Consider the following 12,750-nt stretch of genomic DNA (forward strand, 5'->3'; position numbering starts at 1 on the left):
ATAAGTCTGCCCAAATACTTGTACCCAATTTTTTCACAGCAGTTTTATTCATAACAGCCCAAAACTGAAAACTGCCCAAGTAGTGAGTGGATAAACACATTGTCATTTTTCCATACAGTGGAATACCACACAGCAGTAAAAAGAATAAACTGCTGCTATGCTTGTTGTGTTTGTTTCTTTATTACTCCATATCAATATTACCACAAATTTAGCAGCTTAAAATGGCGCACATTTATCATCTCCCAGTTCCTGTGGTCAGGAGTCCAGGCATAGCCTATCTGGGTTCTCTACTTAGGGTCTCACAAGTCTGCAATCAAGGCGTCAGCCAGGGCTGCATTCGTTACTGACCAGTGCTCTTGGACTCCTTAATCACTAGAAATTGGTAAGTGACCAGACAAGAAATTCAAGCAAGGTTTTACTGGGACTAGTGCTATAGCACGGGGGAGCAAAAACAAGTAACAGGTTCCCTTGCTTACTCCTCGAGTGGGGTGGGCAGCTGGTTCCTTATATGGGATGAGGGTAGGGGTGTGTCCAGGGCTTGGGCCAGAGGGGTGGCTAAGGTGGTCTGCCCACGCCCTTCATGGTGCTGTGTGCAGGGTTCATGTGCGGTACTCTGCTTTTGCTCCAGTCTCTCCAGAAGTGGCAGTTGGGTTTATGGTCTTTTTGTATCTTATTGTTCATAATTCTCCCCAACTGTGCAAGCACGCAGTTATTTTTAGTCCTTTATAGTTTCTTTGTATTTTGTTGCTGGAGGAGACATTTGTCCAGGTGCAAGCACTGCAACAAAGGATCCCAGGTCCCAACCTGTCTCACATTCTCATCTGGAGGCTTGAGTGTGGAAGGATCCACTTTCCCACACGTGTGGTTGTTGGCAGTATTCAGTTCCTTGCAGTTGTAGGGCTGTGAGCTTCAGTTTTTTGCTTGATGTTGGCCAGAGACCACCATAACCTCCTTGAGGTCGCCAGCAGTTTCTTGCCACATAATATTCCCCAACATGGCCTTCTTTTTCCTTACAGTCAGGGAGGGAAAGAGACACTCCAAGAAGAAGGATGCTATAATCTTATGTAGCATCATCATGTAATCACATACATTCCATGACCTTTGCCATATTTTCATAGTTAGAAGTAAGTCACGGGTCCTGTCCTTACTCAAGGGGAAGAGATCATACAGAGGCATGAACACCAAGTGGTAGGGGTTTTGGAGGTTACCTTCAGAGTCTGTTTTCTATACACAGTAACAGGGATTAAGATTATTTTATATTGAGTAAAAGAAGCTAATGCAAAATAGTACATACTATAAGATTCCATTTATGTGAAATTGTAGATAAGGCAAAACTAATCAACAGTGACAAAGGGTATTGATATAGCACTCACTGGGGGCTGTGGGTGAATTGAGGTGGGTGTTTGCATGTAGTCAGACACTAGGGAACTTTTGGAGATGATTGAAATGTTCTATACACTGATTGTGGTGCTGGTTACAAGGTTGTATACATTTGTCAGAACTCATGGAATTGCACACTTAAAATGGTTTCACTGTGTTGTATGTAAATTATACTTCAATAAAGTTGATTAAGAAAAAAGAACAGTAATAGCCAGCCATGAGCATCACAAAGTTTGTAACTTAATTGTGCCAAGTAAATCTAATAATATCCTTAAGAAACTGTTTAGAGTCGGTAATCAGAAAATAGCTCATTTTGTAATATATCATTTGAAGAATTTTCAACAAATTCTTGTGGTGAAATGTGGAAAAATTCTTGTGGTGAAAAAATGTGGATTTTTTTTAATATTCTTTATGATGTGTTGACACTCAGAACTGGCAAAGATGGTTTTTTGAAAGATGAAGCTTTATTAAAATGTCATATTTTCCTTTAGTAGTGTAAACACATATTTCTAATGTATCTTTTGGATGCAAACTGTTGATAACCTATCTAGAATTTCAGCTCTGAATGGTCACCTACTGAATCTGGTGATAAATTTCTCATTTACCTTAACCTCTGTTGGTACTACTTCTAAAAGTGTATTAGCCATTTTCAGTTCTTATAGAATTTTGAAGAATCTATGCTTCATGAAGTATTTAACTTGCATGTTCACTTTTACGCTCATTATACTGTGTTATATTCCAATAAGTGTATTAAAGTTCAGTGAAAATCTCATGCCCACTGATGAGAATGCAAATGAGTGTTGATGAAAGAATGCTAGGATCTTAAGGCATAAACTGTCCGGTTTTCTTGCTAAATTCTATTCAAACAATGGTTACATTATAATGAAAACTGATACAGAATCCACCATACAAATATAATTAGCAATGGCAAAATCATTATATAATTCGTAATTGAATAGAGGTTCAGTTCCAGATTGTTCTGAGGTTAAAAAAAAATAAATGTAATGAGTTTATATTAGCGCTTATTTCTGTTCCTTCCTCCTCCTAACCTTTGCCAGCCATCAGCAGGACATTTCCTTTGTTGTATGTAGTGACTGGGAAACTAGGGATGATTATATAAATGAGTGATCACACTGAAAATTTCTAGCTGTAACCTTTATTGGATACATAACAGTGAACAGGCATCAACCATCATCTCAAGAAGACATTTCAAGTATCTGGTTATTGTAAAATTATAAATATTGTAAATTGTAGAATTATTTATTTCAGAAATTGCATTTATCTATCTAAACAAAAATCTTCTTCCTTGAGCCATTTAAAACAAAGCTAAAGGAAGCCCTTATATCTTTCCTTAGAGAATAATGTCTCATGAGAGTGAATAGTCTAGGTAGTACTTAATACGTTATCTGAATTATATTACTTTCTTATATCTATGAATGAATTTTATAAACTTACACAAAACCAGTAGGGTTTAGAAAACACATATCAGAGTTTCTTCAACCTATTCATCCACCGTGGAATTTTAAAAGATTATTTGGATTCTACTGAAGTATTTTTCTTTTCCCAATGTTAAAAGTAACTGAAAGTGATGTTTTATAGACTCATCAGTAAGGCAAATTGTTGTTTTTCTCATAGTGATAGTAAGTGTGCATTGTGCCATTATATTTTTTAACACGGTCTGATGCCAGTGATAGTGTTCATAGAGTCTAGAATACATGGCAATCAGGTAAAAAGTGTAATAGGTTTTTTGGAGGTTTTTTTTTTGCTTTTTAATTTTTATTGGAGTATAGTTGATTTATAATATTGTGTTAGTTTCAGGTGTACAGCAAAGTGAAAAAAGTGTAATAGTTAATAATGACTTTTATTTTAGATAATATGGAAGTGTTTTGCTTTTTAACTTTTATTTATTTATTTATTTATTTATTTATTTATTTATTTATTTATTTATGGCTGCCTTGGGTCTTCGTTGCTGCGTGCAGGCTTTCTCTAGTTGTGGCGAGTGGGGGCTACTCTTTTTTTTTTTTAACATCTTTATTGGAGTATAGTTGCTTTACAGTGGTGTGTTAGTTTCTGCTTTACAACAAAGTGTATCAGCTATACATATATCCCAATATCTCCTCCCTCTTGCGTCTCCCTCCCACCCACCCTATCCCACCTCTCTAGGTGGTCACAAAGCACGAAGCTTATCTCCCTGTGCTATGCGGCTGCTTCCCACTAGCTATCTGTTTTACATTTGGTAGTGTATATATGTCCATGCCACTCTCTCACTTTGTCCCAGCTTACCCTTCCCCCTCCCTGTATCCTCAAGTCCATTCTCTAGTAGATCTGTGTCTTTATTCCCGTCTTGCCCCTAGGTTCTTCATGACCATTTTTTTGTTTGTTTTTTAGATTCCATATATATGTGTTAGCATACGGTATTTGTTTTTCTCTTTCTGACTTACTTCACTCTGTATGACAGACTCTAGATCCATCCACCTCACTACAAATAACTCAATTTCGTTTCTTTTTATGGCTGAGTAATATTCCATTGTATATACGTGCCACATCTTCTTTATCCATTCATCTGTCAGTGGACACTTAGATTGCTTCCATGTCCTGGCTATTGTAAATAGAACTGTAATGAACATTGTGGTACATGACTCTTCTTTTTTTTTTTTTTTTTTTTTTTTGCGGTAGGCGGGCCTCTCACTGTTGTGGCCTCTCCCATTGCAGAGCACAGGTTCCGGACGTGCAGGCTCAGCGGCCATGGCTCATGGGCCCAGCCGCTCTGCGGCATGTGGGATCTTCCCAGACCGGGGCACAAACCTGTGTCCCCTGCATTGGCAGGTGGACTCTCAACCACTGCACCACCAGGGAAGCCCCATGACTCTTTTTGAATTATGGTTTTCTCAGGGTATATGCCCAGTAGTGGGATTGCTGGATCATATGGTAGTTCTATTTTTAGTTTTTTAAGGAACTTGCATACTGTTCTCCATAGTGGCTGTATCAATTTACATTCCCACCAACGGTGCAAGAGGGTTCCCTTTTCTCCACACCCTCTCCAGCATTTATTGTTTGTAGATTTTTTGATGATGGCCATTCTGACCTGTGTGAGATGATATCTCATTGTAGTTTTTTTTGTTTTGTTTTTGTGGTAAGCAGGCCTCTCATTGTTGTGGCCTCTCCCGTTGCGGAGCATAGGCTCTGGACGCGCAGGCTCAGTGGCCATGACTCACGGGCCCAGCCGTCCTGCGGCATGTGGGATCTTCCCGGACCAGGGCACGAACCTGTATCCCTTGCATCAGCAGGCGGACTCTCAACCACTGCGCCACCAGGGAAGCCCTCATTGTAGTTTTGATTTGCATTTCTCTAATGATTAATGATGTTGAGCATTCTTTCATGTGTTTGTTGGCAATCTGTATATCTTCTTTGGAGAAATGTCTGTTTAGGTCTTCTGCCCATTTTTGGATTGGGTTGTTTGTTTTTTTGATATTGAGCTGCATGAGCTGCTTGTAAATTTTGGAGATTAATCCTTTGTCAGTTGCTTCATTTGCAAATATTTTCTCCCATTCTGAGGGTTGTCTTTTTCTTCTTGTTTATAGTTTCCTTTGCTGTGCAAAAGCTTTGAAGTTTCATTAGGTCCCATTTGTTTATTTTTGTTTTTATTTCCATTTCTCTAGGAGGTGGGTCAAAAAGAATCTTGCTGTGATTTATGTCATAGAATGTTCTGCCTATGTTTTCCTCTAAGAGTTTGATAGTGTCTGGCCTTACATTTAGGTCTTTAATCCATTTTGAGTTTACTTTTGTGTATGGTGTTGGGGAGTGTTCTAATTTCATTCTTTTACATGTAGTTGTCCAGTTTTCCCAGCACCACTTACTGAAGAGGCTGGGGCTACTCTTTGTTGCGGTGCGTAGGCTTCTTATTGCGGTGGCTTCTCTTGATGTAGAGCACAGGTTCTTGGCGCACGGGCTTCAGTAGTGTGGCACACGGGCTCTGTAGTTGTGGCTCATGGGCACAGGCTGAGGAGTTGTGGCACCCAGGTTTAGTTGCTCCGCAGCATGTGAGATCTTCCCGGACCAGGGCTCAAACCCATGTCCCCTGTATTGGCAGGTGGATTCTTAACCACTGCACCACCAGGAAAGCTCATGAAAGTGTTCTTGAATCAAGATATATAGTTGTTACTAAAAGGATTATACTTAATGGTAGCCCTAGCACGGGGGTTGGCAATCTTTTTCATTAAAGGGCCAGATGGTAAATATTTTAGGCTTTGTGGGCCATATGGTCTTTGTTACAGCTGCTCAACTCTGCCATTGTAGCCCACATTATAATAGATAATATGTAAATAAATGTGACTGTGTTCAAATAAAACATTATTTACAGAGGCTGAAATTTGAATTTTATTTAATTTTCATGTGTCATGAAATATTGTTCTTTGTTGGTTATGTTTTTCAGTGATTAAAACAAAAAACAAGCCATGGGCCGAATTTTGCTTGCAGGCTATATACCCCTGCCATAGCAGTTGATTTTTCTGAATTACCTTTCTAATCCAAATTAGAACTGAAGATTTATTGCTTAAAACCTTTTAGAGGTATATAGCTCATGGTGAATTATTTTAAAAGAAGTCTCTTTCCTGGGGGAAAAAAATACCCATAAACATAGACAAGTACCCCTTATTTTGACTATAAAGAGGCAGTTGACAGCTTCCATAAACCACTTATTTCCTTGATCGTACAGAGGAATCTTGCTGTTGCTAAGCTGGGTTTTCTAATACAGGTCAAAATCCCATTACAATGAATATTTTTATAGTGGGAGTATTTTATAGTGGAAGTATTCATTCAACAACTGTATTTAAGTACGTACTCTTTTGAGGCATTTAGGTGGTAGAAAAATAAATCTCCTGTGGATCATCCTGCCTTTGACAACCTTCCAGCCTAACAAGAAATATAAAGTTTGTGCAAGTTGTGGCTAGAAATGGACCAAACAGAGCTGGAAGCTAATAAGAATAGGATGCAGAAAATAATAACAGAGATAGAAGTTCAGAAACAGAAATAGAGAAGGCAAAACACTGGGTCTGTATTGAAAATACACGTATGGGGTCAGTGCAAGAGAGAACAAAGTAGGGAGAAATAACTTATCACAGGCCCACAGTTGAATGTTGCTCTTTGTACCCGCACAATCATTCATTACTGGGCTTGTCATGAGGCCAGGTCCCGCTGCTATTACTTGGATGACAGAAGGCAGGGTAGCAGAGCTAGCCTGTCAGAAGAGAAGGTGGCTGGTGAATGGGCAGAGCTCAGATTTTAGAGCCGGTTCAACCAGCATTTGATTCTCAGACCGTTACTTGCTAAATATGTGTTTCGGCAAGTTGCTTAATCTTTAGTTTCCCAATCTGTAAAATGGGGTGAATCTTATTTTTTGACAGTAGTCAGTGTTGTGACCTGTTCCTCTTCCTAGTTTAGTGTTCTTTGCTTGTTGCTTATAAACTTTGAGAAACTGCTTAGTAGAACATGGATGGTTTTTGGATCCAGAGACAGGGTCAGATCTGGATTCAAATTCCACCATTACTACTTAATGTATAAATTTGGGAATGTCATTGAATTTCTCTATAAAATAAGCATACTTCATGATTTTGTAATGAAGATTGAATTAACTAAAGTGATAAAATAATAGTTTCTACTTTTCAAAGACTATATTCCTTACAGTGTGTTTTCTCACAGTTTCCTATATATCCTCATAGGCCAAGCAGGTTTTGTTGATCTTTGCTTTTTGAGTCTGTTATAAAAAATACAGGTTTACTGAATAATAGTGATAGTGATAACTTAGACTTGGATGTTTACTCTGTGCCAGACTCTGAGCTAAGAATTTATATATACTATTTCATATAACTTGCACAATGTAAATACTAAAATCTAGATACTAGTATTATAATTTTACAGGTGGGAAATCTGATGCTTAGAAAATTAAATAACTTGCCTCAGGTAACACAGCTATTAAGTACTTAAGTTGGGATTTGAACCCCCAAAATCTGCCTCTGCTCTGCTAAGTACTATAACATGTCTTCATGTGATTCTGATACACTTCTCTAGAGGCAGTTGCCCCACTCCCTTCCTATTACTAAAGCATCTAGCACAGTGCCCAGCATCCAGAAGGCACTTCACAAATATGGGCTCTTTCTACTCTGCCTCTCATCTCCCAAATGTTGGAGCTAAGATACCAACCATACAAGATAGACTGCTTGCTAGAACAGGTTAGAAGAGAAATCTCTGTAAATGAAAACTTTTCTACATCCGTTCTTTTACATATTGAGCAATAATTGGTTCACATTTCCAGGGTAATATAACTTTAATATTGCCTTGAAGTTTACTGTATTATGATTTGGCTTATATGCCATATATACCCTAAATTGAATTCAGATAATTATGGGGTATGATTTTAGTTATGAAACTATCCCCTCTACATCCTCCCCACACTTAAGTAATTTTTATGACACAAATCATTACCTAATATGTTTCTTTTCTGTGCCCCTTCACTAGTATATATGCTACAGGAGAGGAGGGAACTCATGTGCCTAAAACAATATGTAACAGGTGCTTAATACATATTTGTTTCATGCATGAATGAATAAAATGTGCAAATTATAGAAAACTTATATTTAAATATTATTTTTCTTTATAGCTTGGATCAGAAAAACAAGAAAGACTCCACCTACTATGGAGGTAAGAATACACAGGAAAATATTCAAATAGGTGTTTATAATGCTGTGTTTCTCAATTGGGAGTTTGTACTCTCAGGGATACGTGAAACCTCTAAAATATATGTGATGTCACCTCTCCAAAGCATTAATTTTACCCCATAGAAAATAATTTCAAACATTTTTATAATAAAATAAATGCACAAATTGTGGGATGTAACAAAATCCATATAAAATGTTAAATGAAATAATAAAAATTTAAAACAAAATAAAAACACTTTAGAGAATGTTTGGACTTACAGCAGCTTGCATTAGGTCATTTCCCTGTCCCCTGGGAGTTCTCTGTTCTGATACAGATGATTTGGTGGAAAAGTTTGAGAAACACTAAATCTCTTGGTCCTCTCTAAATCATGCTCTGCCCTTAATTTTATATAAAACATAAAGTTTTATAATTTTATATAAATTTAACACCATCTAGTATCTGAAGAAACTTATTACAATTAGCATGTAATATGTAACACTTGGTAACTAATAGTTGAATTGAATTTTTATTTAAAACTTAAAAACATAGGGAATTCCCTGGCAGTCCAGTCCAGTGGTTAGAACTCCGTGCTTTCACTGCCCAGGTTCAATCCCTGGTTGGGGAACTAAGATCCTGCAAACCACGTGGAGTGGCCAAAACAAAAAAAAAACTTTAGAAACATAGTTTGGGTGGGATGCAGAATAAAAAGCATAGCAATGCTGTGGTATTTATGTTTTTAAAACATGATTATTTCATAATTTTTATTTTAAAACAATAGCATGAAATGTTCTAAAGTTAATTTGTAAGAAATAAATGTATTTCATAAGAGGGAAGTTTTCAAATTAATATACTACCTATTCCATTTTTTCTGCTACTGAGGACTCCTCTTTTCCCTCCCCTATTCCCTCACTACTACAACTCTGCTGACAATGTAAATGGGCTCCTATACTCAGGCCACACTTTTTAAGAGGTGGGATACTCCAGGGCAGAATATATGATGACCTATAAATTGGCATACCTATCTTTACTTGTTCCATTCCTCCTGGACTGACTCCATCAAGGTGTGTCTGCCTGGGGTCTGAGTGAGCACATCTCTAAGCCTATTTCTAGCTTTGTATGTTGCTTCTACCTTGACCTTGTCTTACTCTTCTCAGACCCTTTTTTCTAATATCAGTGAACCTTGGAATAAAAGCGAAAAAAAAATCAATGTGATCCAATATTCAGAAGTATCCCCTGTGATTTCCAGTGGTAGGATGGATCAAGGAGCCCTTCTGAGTCCCCTTCTCTGGGCCATAATAAGAGCTACTGTTCTCAGAGAAAAAGGTGTTTCTTCTATCCTCCAGACTTTGAAAGCCTTCTTCCATGGAAACATTGATACTTGCAAAGTGATTAGATGGAGGCAACTGCAATAATCAGGCCTAAGGCACTACTCTTATAAATGTTAGGTAATCCCAGTATCTCAGACAAGTTCCAGTCAGAACAGTGAGACCAAGTCATTCCCTCCATGGTGCTCACATTCTTGAATATCTAAAAAGGGGCCCTCTGTTGCCTCTTTTCTAATGTACTGTTAATCACATCGTTCTTTATGCTCTTCTGTACCTCCCAACAGACACACACACACACACACACACACACACACACACACAAATACACAAATGCACACACCCTTTTCTCTCTCTCCTGACCCTTTCCATTGTGTTCCAGGAATTTCCGTTTCTTTATTAGCAAATTACCCTTCACCTTTAATATTGTCCTAGGAACTTTCTCTACCATAGAGCCTCAAGTAAAATCTATGTGTCTAAAAGATAGTGAGTCTCTTTTTTCCTTGAGGTGAATTGTGCTCATTTTCCTACAACCCATAGAAAAGGAATTGGGATCGATTGCTCCTACCTTCCCTGCGTCGTTTCCAAAATATTATTACATTTTGTGAGCTCAGGAGAGTGTGGTATCTTTGCAATCCAAGTAGATTTCTCTCGACCTGTTGATCATTTTTATCTTTGCTAACCTCTAGGGCACTCTCCCACACTGATGGCAGAGATTAGAACCAGACTTGCGGTTTTTTCCCCGTCAGTGTCTTCCTAAGTCTTAGCCATTTACTTCTTTGACTTCATCCACACCAGTATCCCTACTTAAATAAACAACCACTTCTGTAGCCACACCTTAGTTCGTGTCATCCCCAAACATCATTCTATCACTAAAACTTATAAACTCTTCAATCCCAGATTTTACATATATCATGTTAAGAGGGAGGAAAAACCTATTTACTGTTAAAATAAGTCATGTATACAGAAGACCACAAGAAGTAAATGTATTGTTTAACAGGTTATTATAAGGCAAATTCCACCCAAGTCAAGAAACAGAACTTTGCCAGCTACTCATGTGCCCCATCTCAATACAACCTCCTTTCTCCCCACAAAAGCAACCCTGAACCTGACTTTTATAGTATTGTTTACTCACATGTTTAAATAATCTTCTCAGCCAAATGTACACTATAGTTTAGACTTGCCTGTTTTGTAAAAACTTCATATTTGTTTTAAATCTCTTTCAGTTTATATGTTCTTCCTCCATCACTTTTATTTCCTTACAAATTTGTCTGTTGAAAAACCCAGCCCATTTGACTTAAAGAGTTTGCCACAGTCTAGATTTTGCTGATCTTATGCTCTCTGTGTAATTCAACATGTTCCCCTGCTCCTCTGTCTTTCTTCCACATTGGCAGCTGGATCCAGAAGCTAGATATTGATGTTTGATCTTTTTGTCAAGAATGTAGAAAATGTTTGGCAAGACTACAGGAGAACATTATGTCTGGTTGTCCTTCTTTTTGTGATCTTTGTAATTGCTCATGCTTAATACCTATATCAATTCATTGGAAACAACCTCCTATTCTTGCATATCTGTTGAAACTATTTTGTTTTCAAGATGCTACCAGTAATTTGAGTTCTCTACTTTTTTTCAAATCACTTAGTGAGCTCCCACCCCCAAATAGACTTCTGCCCATATCACCTGTAGACTATGGCTGAAGGTTAGCCAGTAGCAATTAGAATACCATTTACAATAGCATCAGAAAGCATAAAATACCCTGATATAAATTAAGCAAATATATGCGACATGTAGACTTTTAAAAAATATTTATTTATTTATTTGTGTGTATGTATGTCTGTGTTGAGTCTTCATTGCTGTGCGAGGGCTTTCTCTAGTTGCGGCGAGCAGGGGCTACTCTTTGTTGTGGTGTGCGGGCTTCTCATTGCAGTGGCTTCTCTTGTTGTGGAGCATGGACTCTAAGCATGCGGGCTTCAGTAGCTGTGGCACGTGAGCAATTGTGGCGCACGGGCTAGCTGCTCCGTGGCATGTGGGATCTTCCATTCTTAACCACTGCACCACCAGGGAAGTCCCAAGACATGTAGACTTAAAACTATAAAACACTGGTGAGAGAAATTAAAGAAGACCTAAATTAATGAGGAGAAATACCTCTTCATGGACTGGAATATTCAATATTGCTAAGATGTTAGTTCTCCCAAACTGATTCACAGCAGTAATTCTTTTTTTTTTTTTTTTTTCTGGCCACGCAGCCTGTGGGATCTTAGTTCCCCAACCAGGGATCGAACCCGTGCCCCCTGCAGTGGAAGTGTGGAGTCTTAACCACTGGACCATCAGGGAAGTCCCTCACAGCAGTAATTCTTACGCTTTGTCATGCACCAGTTACAGGGAGGGCTTGTTAAAACACAGATTGCAAGGCCTTATTCCCAGAGTTTTTGATCCACAAGGTCTGAGGTAAGGCCTGAATATTTGCATTCATAACAAGTTCCCTGGTGGTGGTAATGCTGCTGGGCCAGAGCCCTTACTTTGTGAACCACTATCTATAGACTCAATCAAATAAAAATCCAGTTAAAATCCCATTAGACTTGTTTTGGTAGAAATTAACATGCTGATTCTAAAATATATATGGAAATGCAAAGGACCTAGAATAGCTGAAAGCAATCATGAAAAAGGAGACGACAATTAAAGGACTTATGCTGTCTGGCTTTAAGACTTATTCTAAAACTATAATAATTAAGAAAGTGTGGGGACTCTTCTGGCAGTCCAGTGCTTAAGACTTTGCCTTACAATGCAGGGAGTGCAGGTTCGATCCCTGGTCAGGGAGCTAAGATCCCACATGCCTCAGGACCAAAAAACCAAAAAATAAAATAAAATAAAACAGAAGCAATATTGTAACAAATTCAATAAAGACTTTAAAAATGGTCCACATCAAAAAAAATATTTAAAAAAAAAGACAATGTGGTACTGGCATAAGGATATATAAACATTAAATAAGTGGAAAAGAAAAGAGAGTTTAGAAATAGTATACAGCCAGTTGGTTTTTGGCAGTAGCACCAAAGGAATACAATTAGGAATGGAAAGTCTTCATAACAAGTGGTGCTAGAATAACTTAATATCCATATGGAAAAAGCTGAACCTTGACCCCTACCTCACATCATACACAAATATTAATTAAAGATGGATCATAGATTAAACATAAAAGCTAAAACTATAATGCTTCTACAAAAAGGCATAGTGGCATATCTTCACAACTTCGGGGTATACAGGAGACAGAAAGCACTATCCATAAAGGAAAAACATTGGTAAATTGAACCTAATCAAAATTAAGAGAACAAATATATGGACACCATGGGGGGAAAGGGG

The 12,750-nt window shown here is 37.9% G+C and overlaps 1 protein-coding gene across 1 annotated transcript in view; it reads left to right on the top strand.

Annotated features, from left to right (window-relative positions):
* The window catches only part of NDUFAF2 (NADH:ubiquinone oxidoreductase complex assembly factor 2), a 183,478-nt gene that overhangs the window by 132,901 nt on the left and 37,827 nt on the right, over positions 1-12,750 (top strand). Inside the window, exon 3 of the mRNA XM_065875245.1 lies at positions 8,036-8,076. Coding sequence (XP_065731317.1) covers positions 8,036-8,076 — 41 coding nt within the window. The remainder of the gene's footprint in view (positions 1-8,035; positions 8,077-12,750) is intronic.

This window comes from Phocoena phocoena, chromosome 3 (assembly GCF_963924675.1).
Source record: "Phocoena phocoena chromosome 3, mPhoPho1.1, whole genome shotgun sequence".
NCBI classification, from domain to species: domain Eukaryota; kingdom Metazoa; phylum Chordata; class Mammalia; order Artiodactyla; family Phocoenidae; genus Phocoena; species Phocoena phocoena.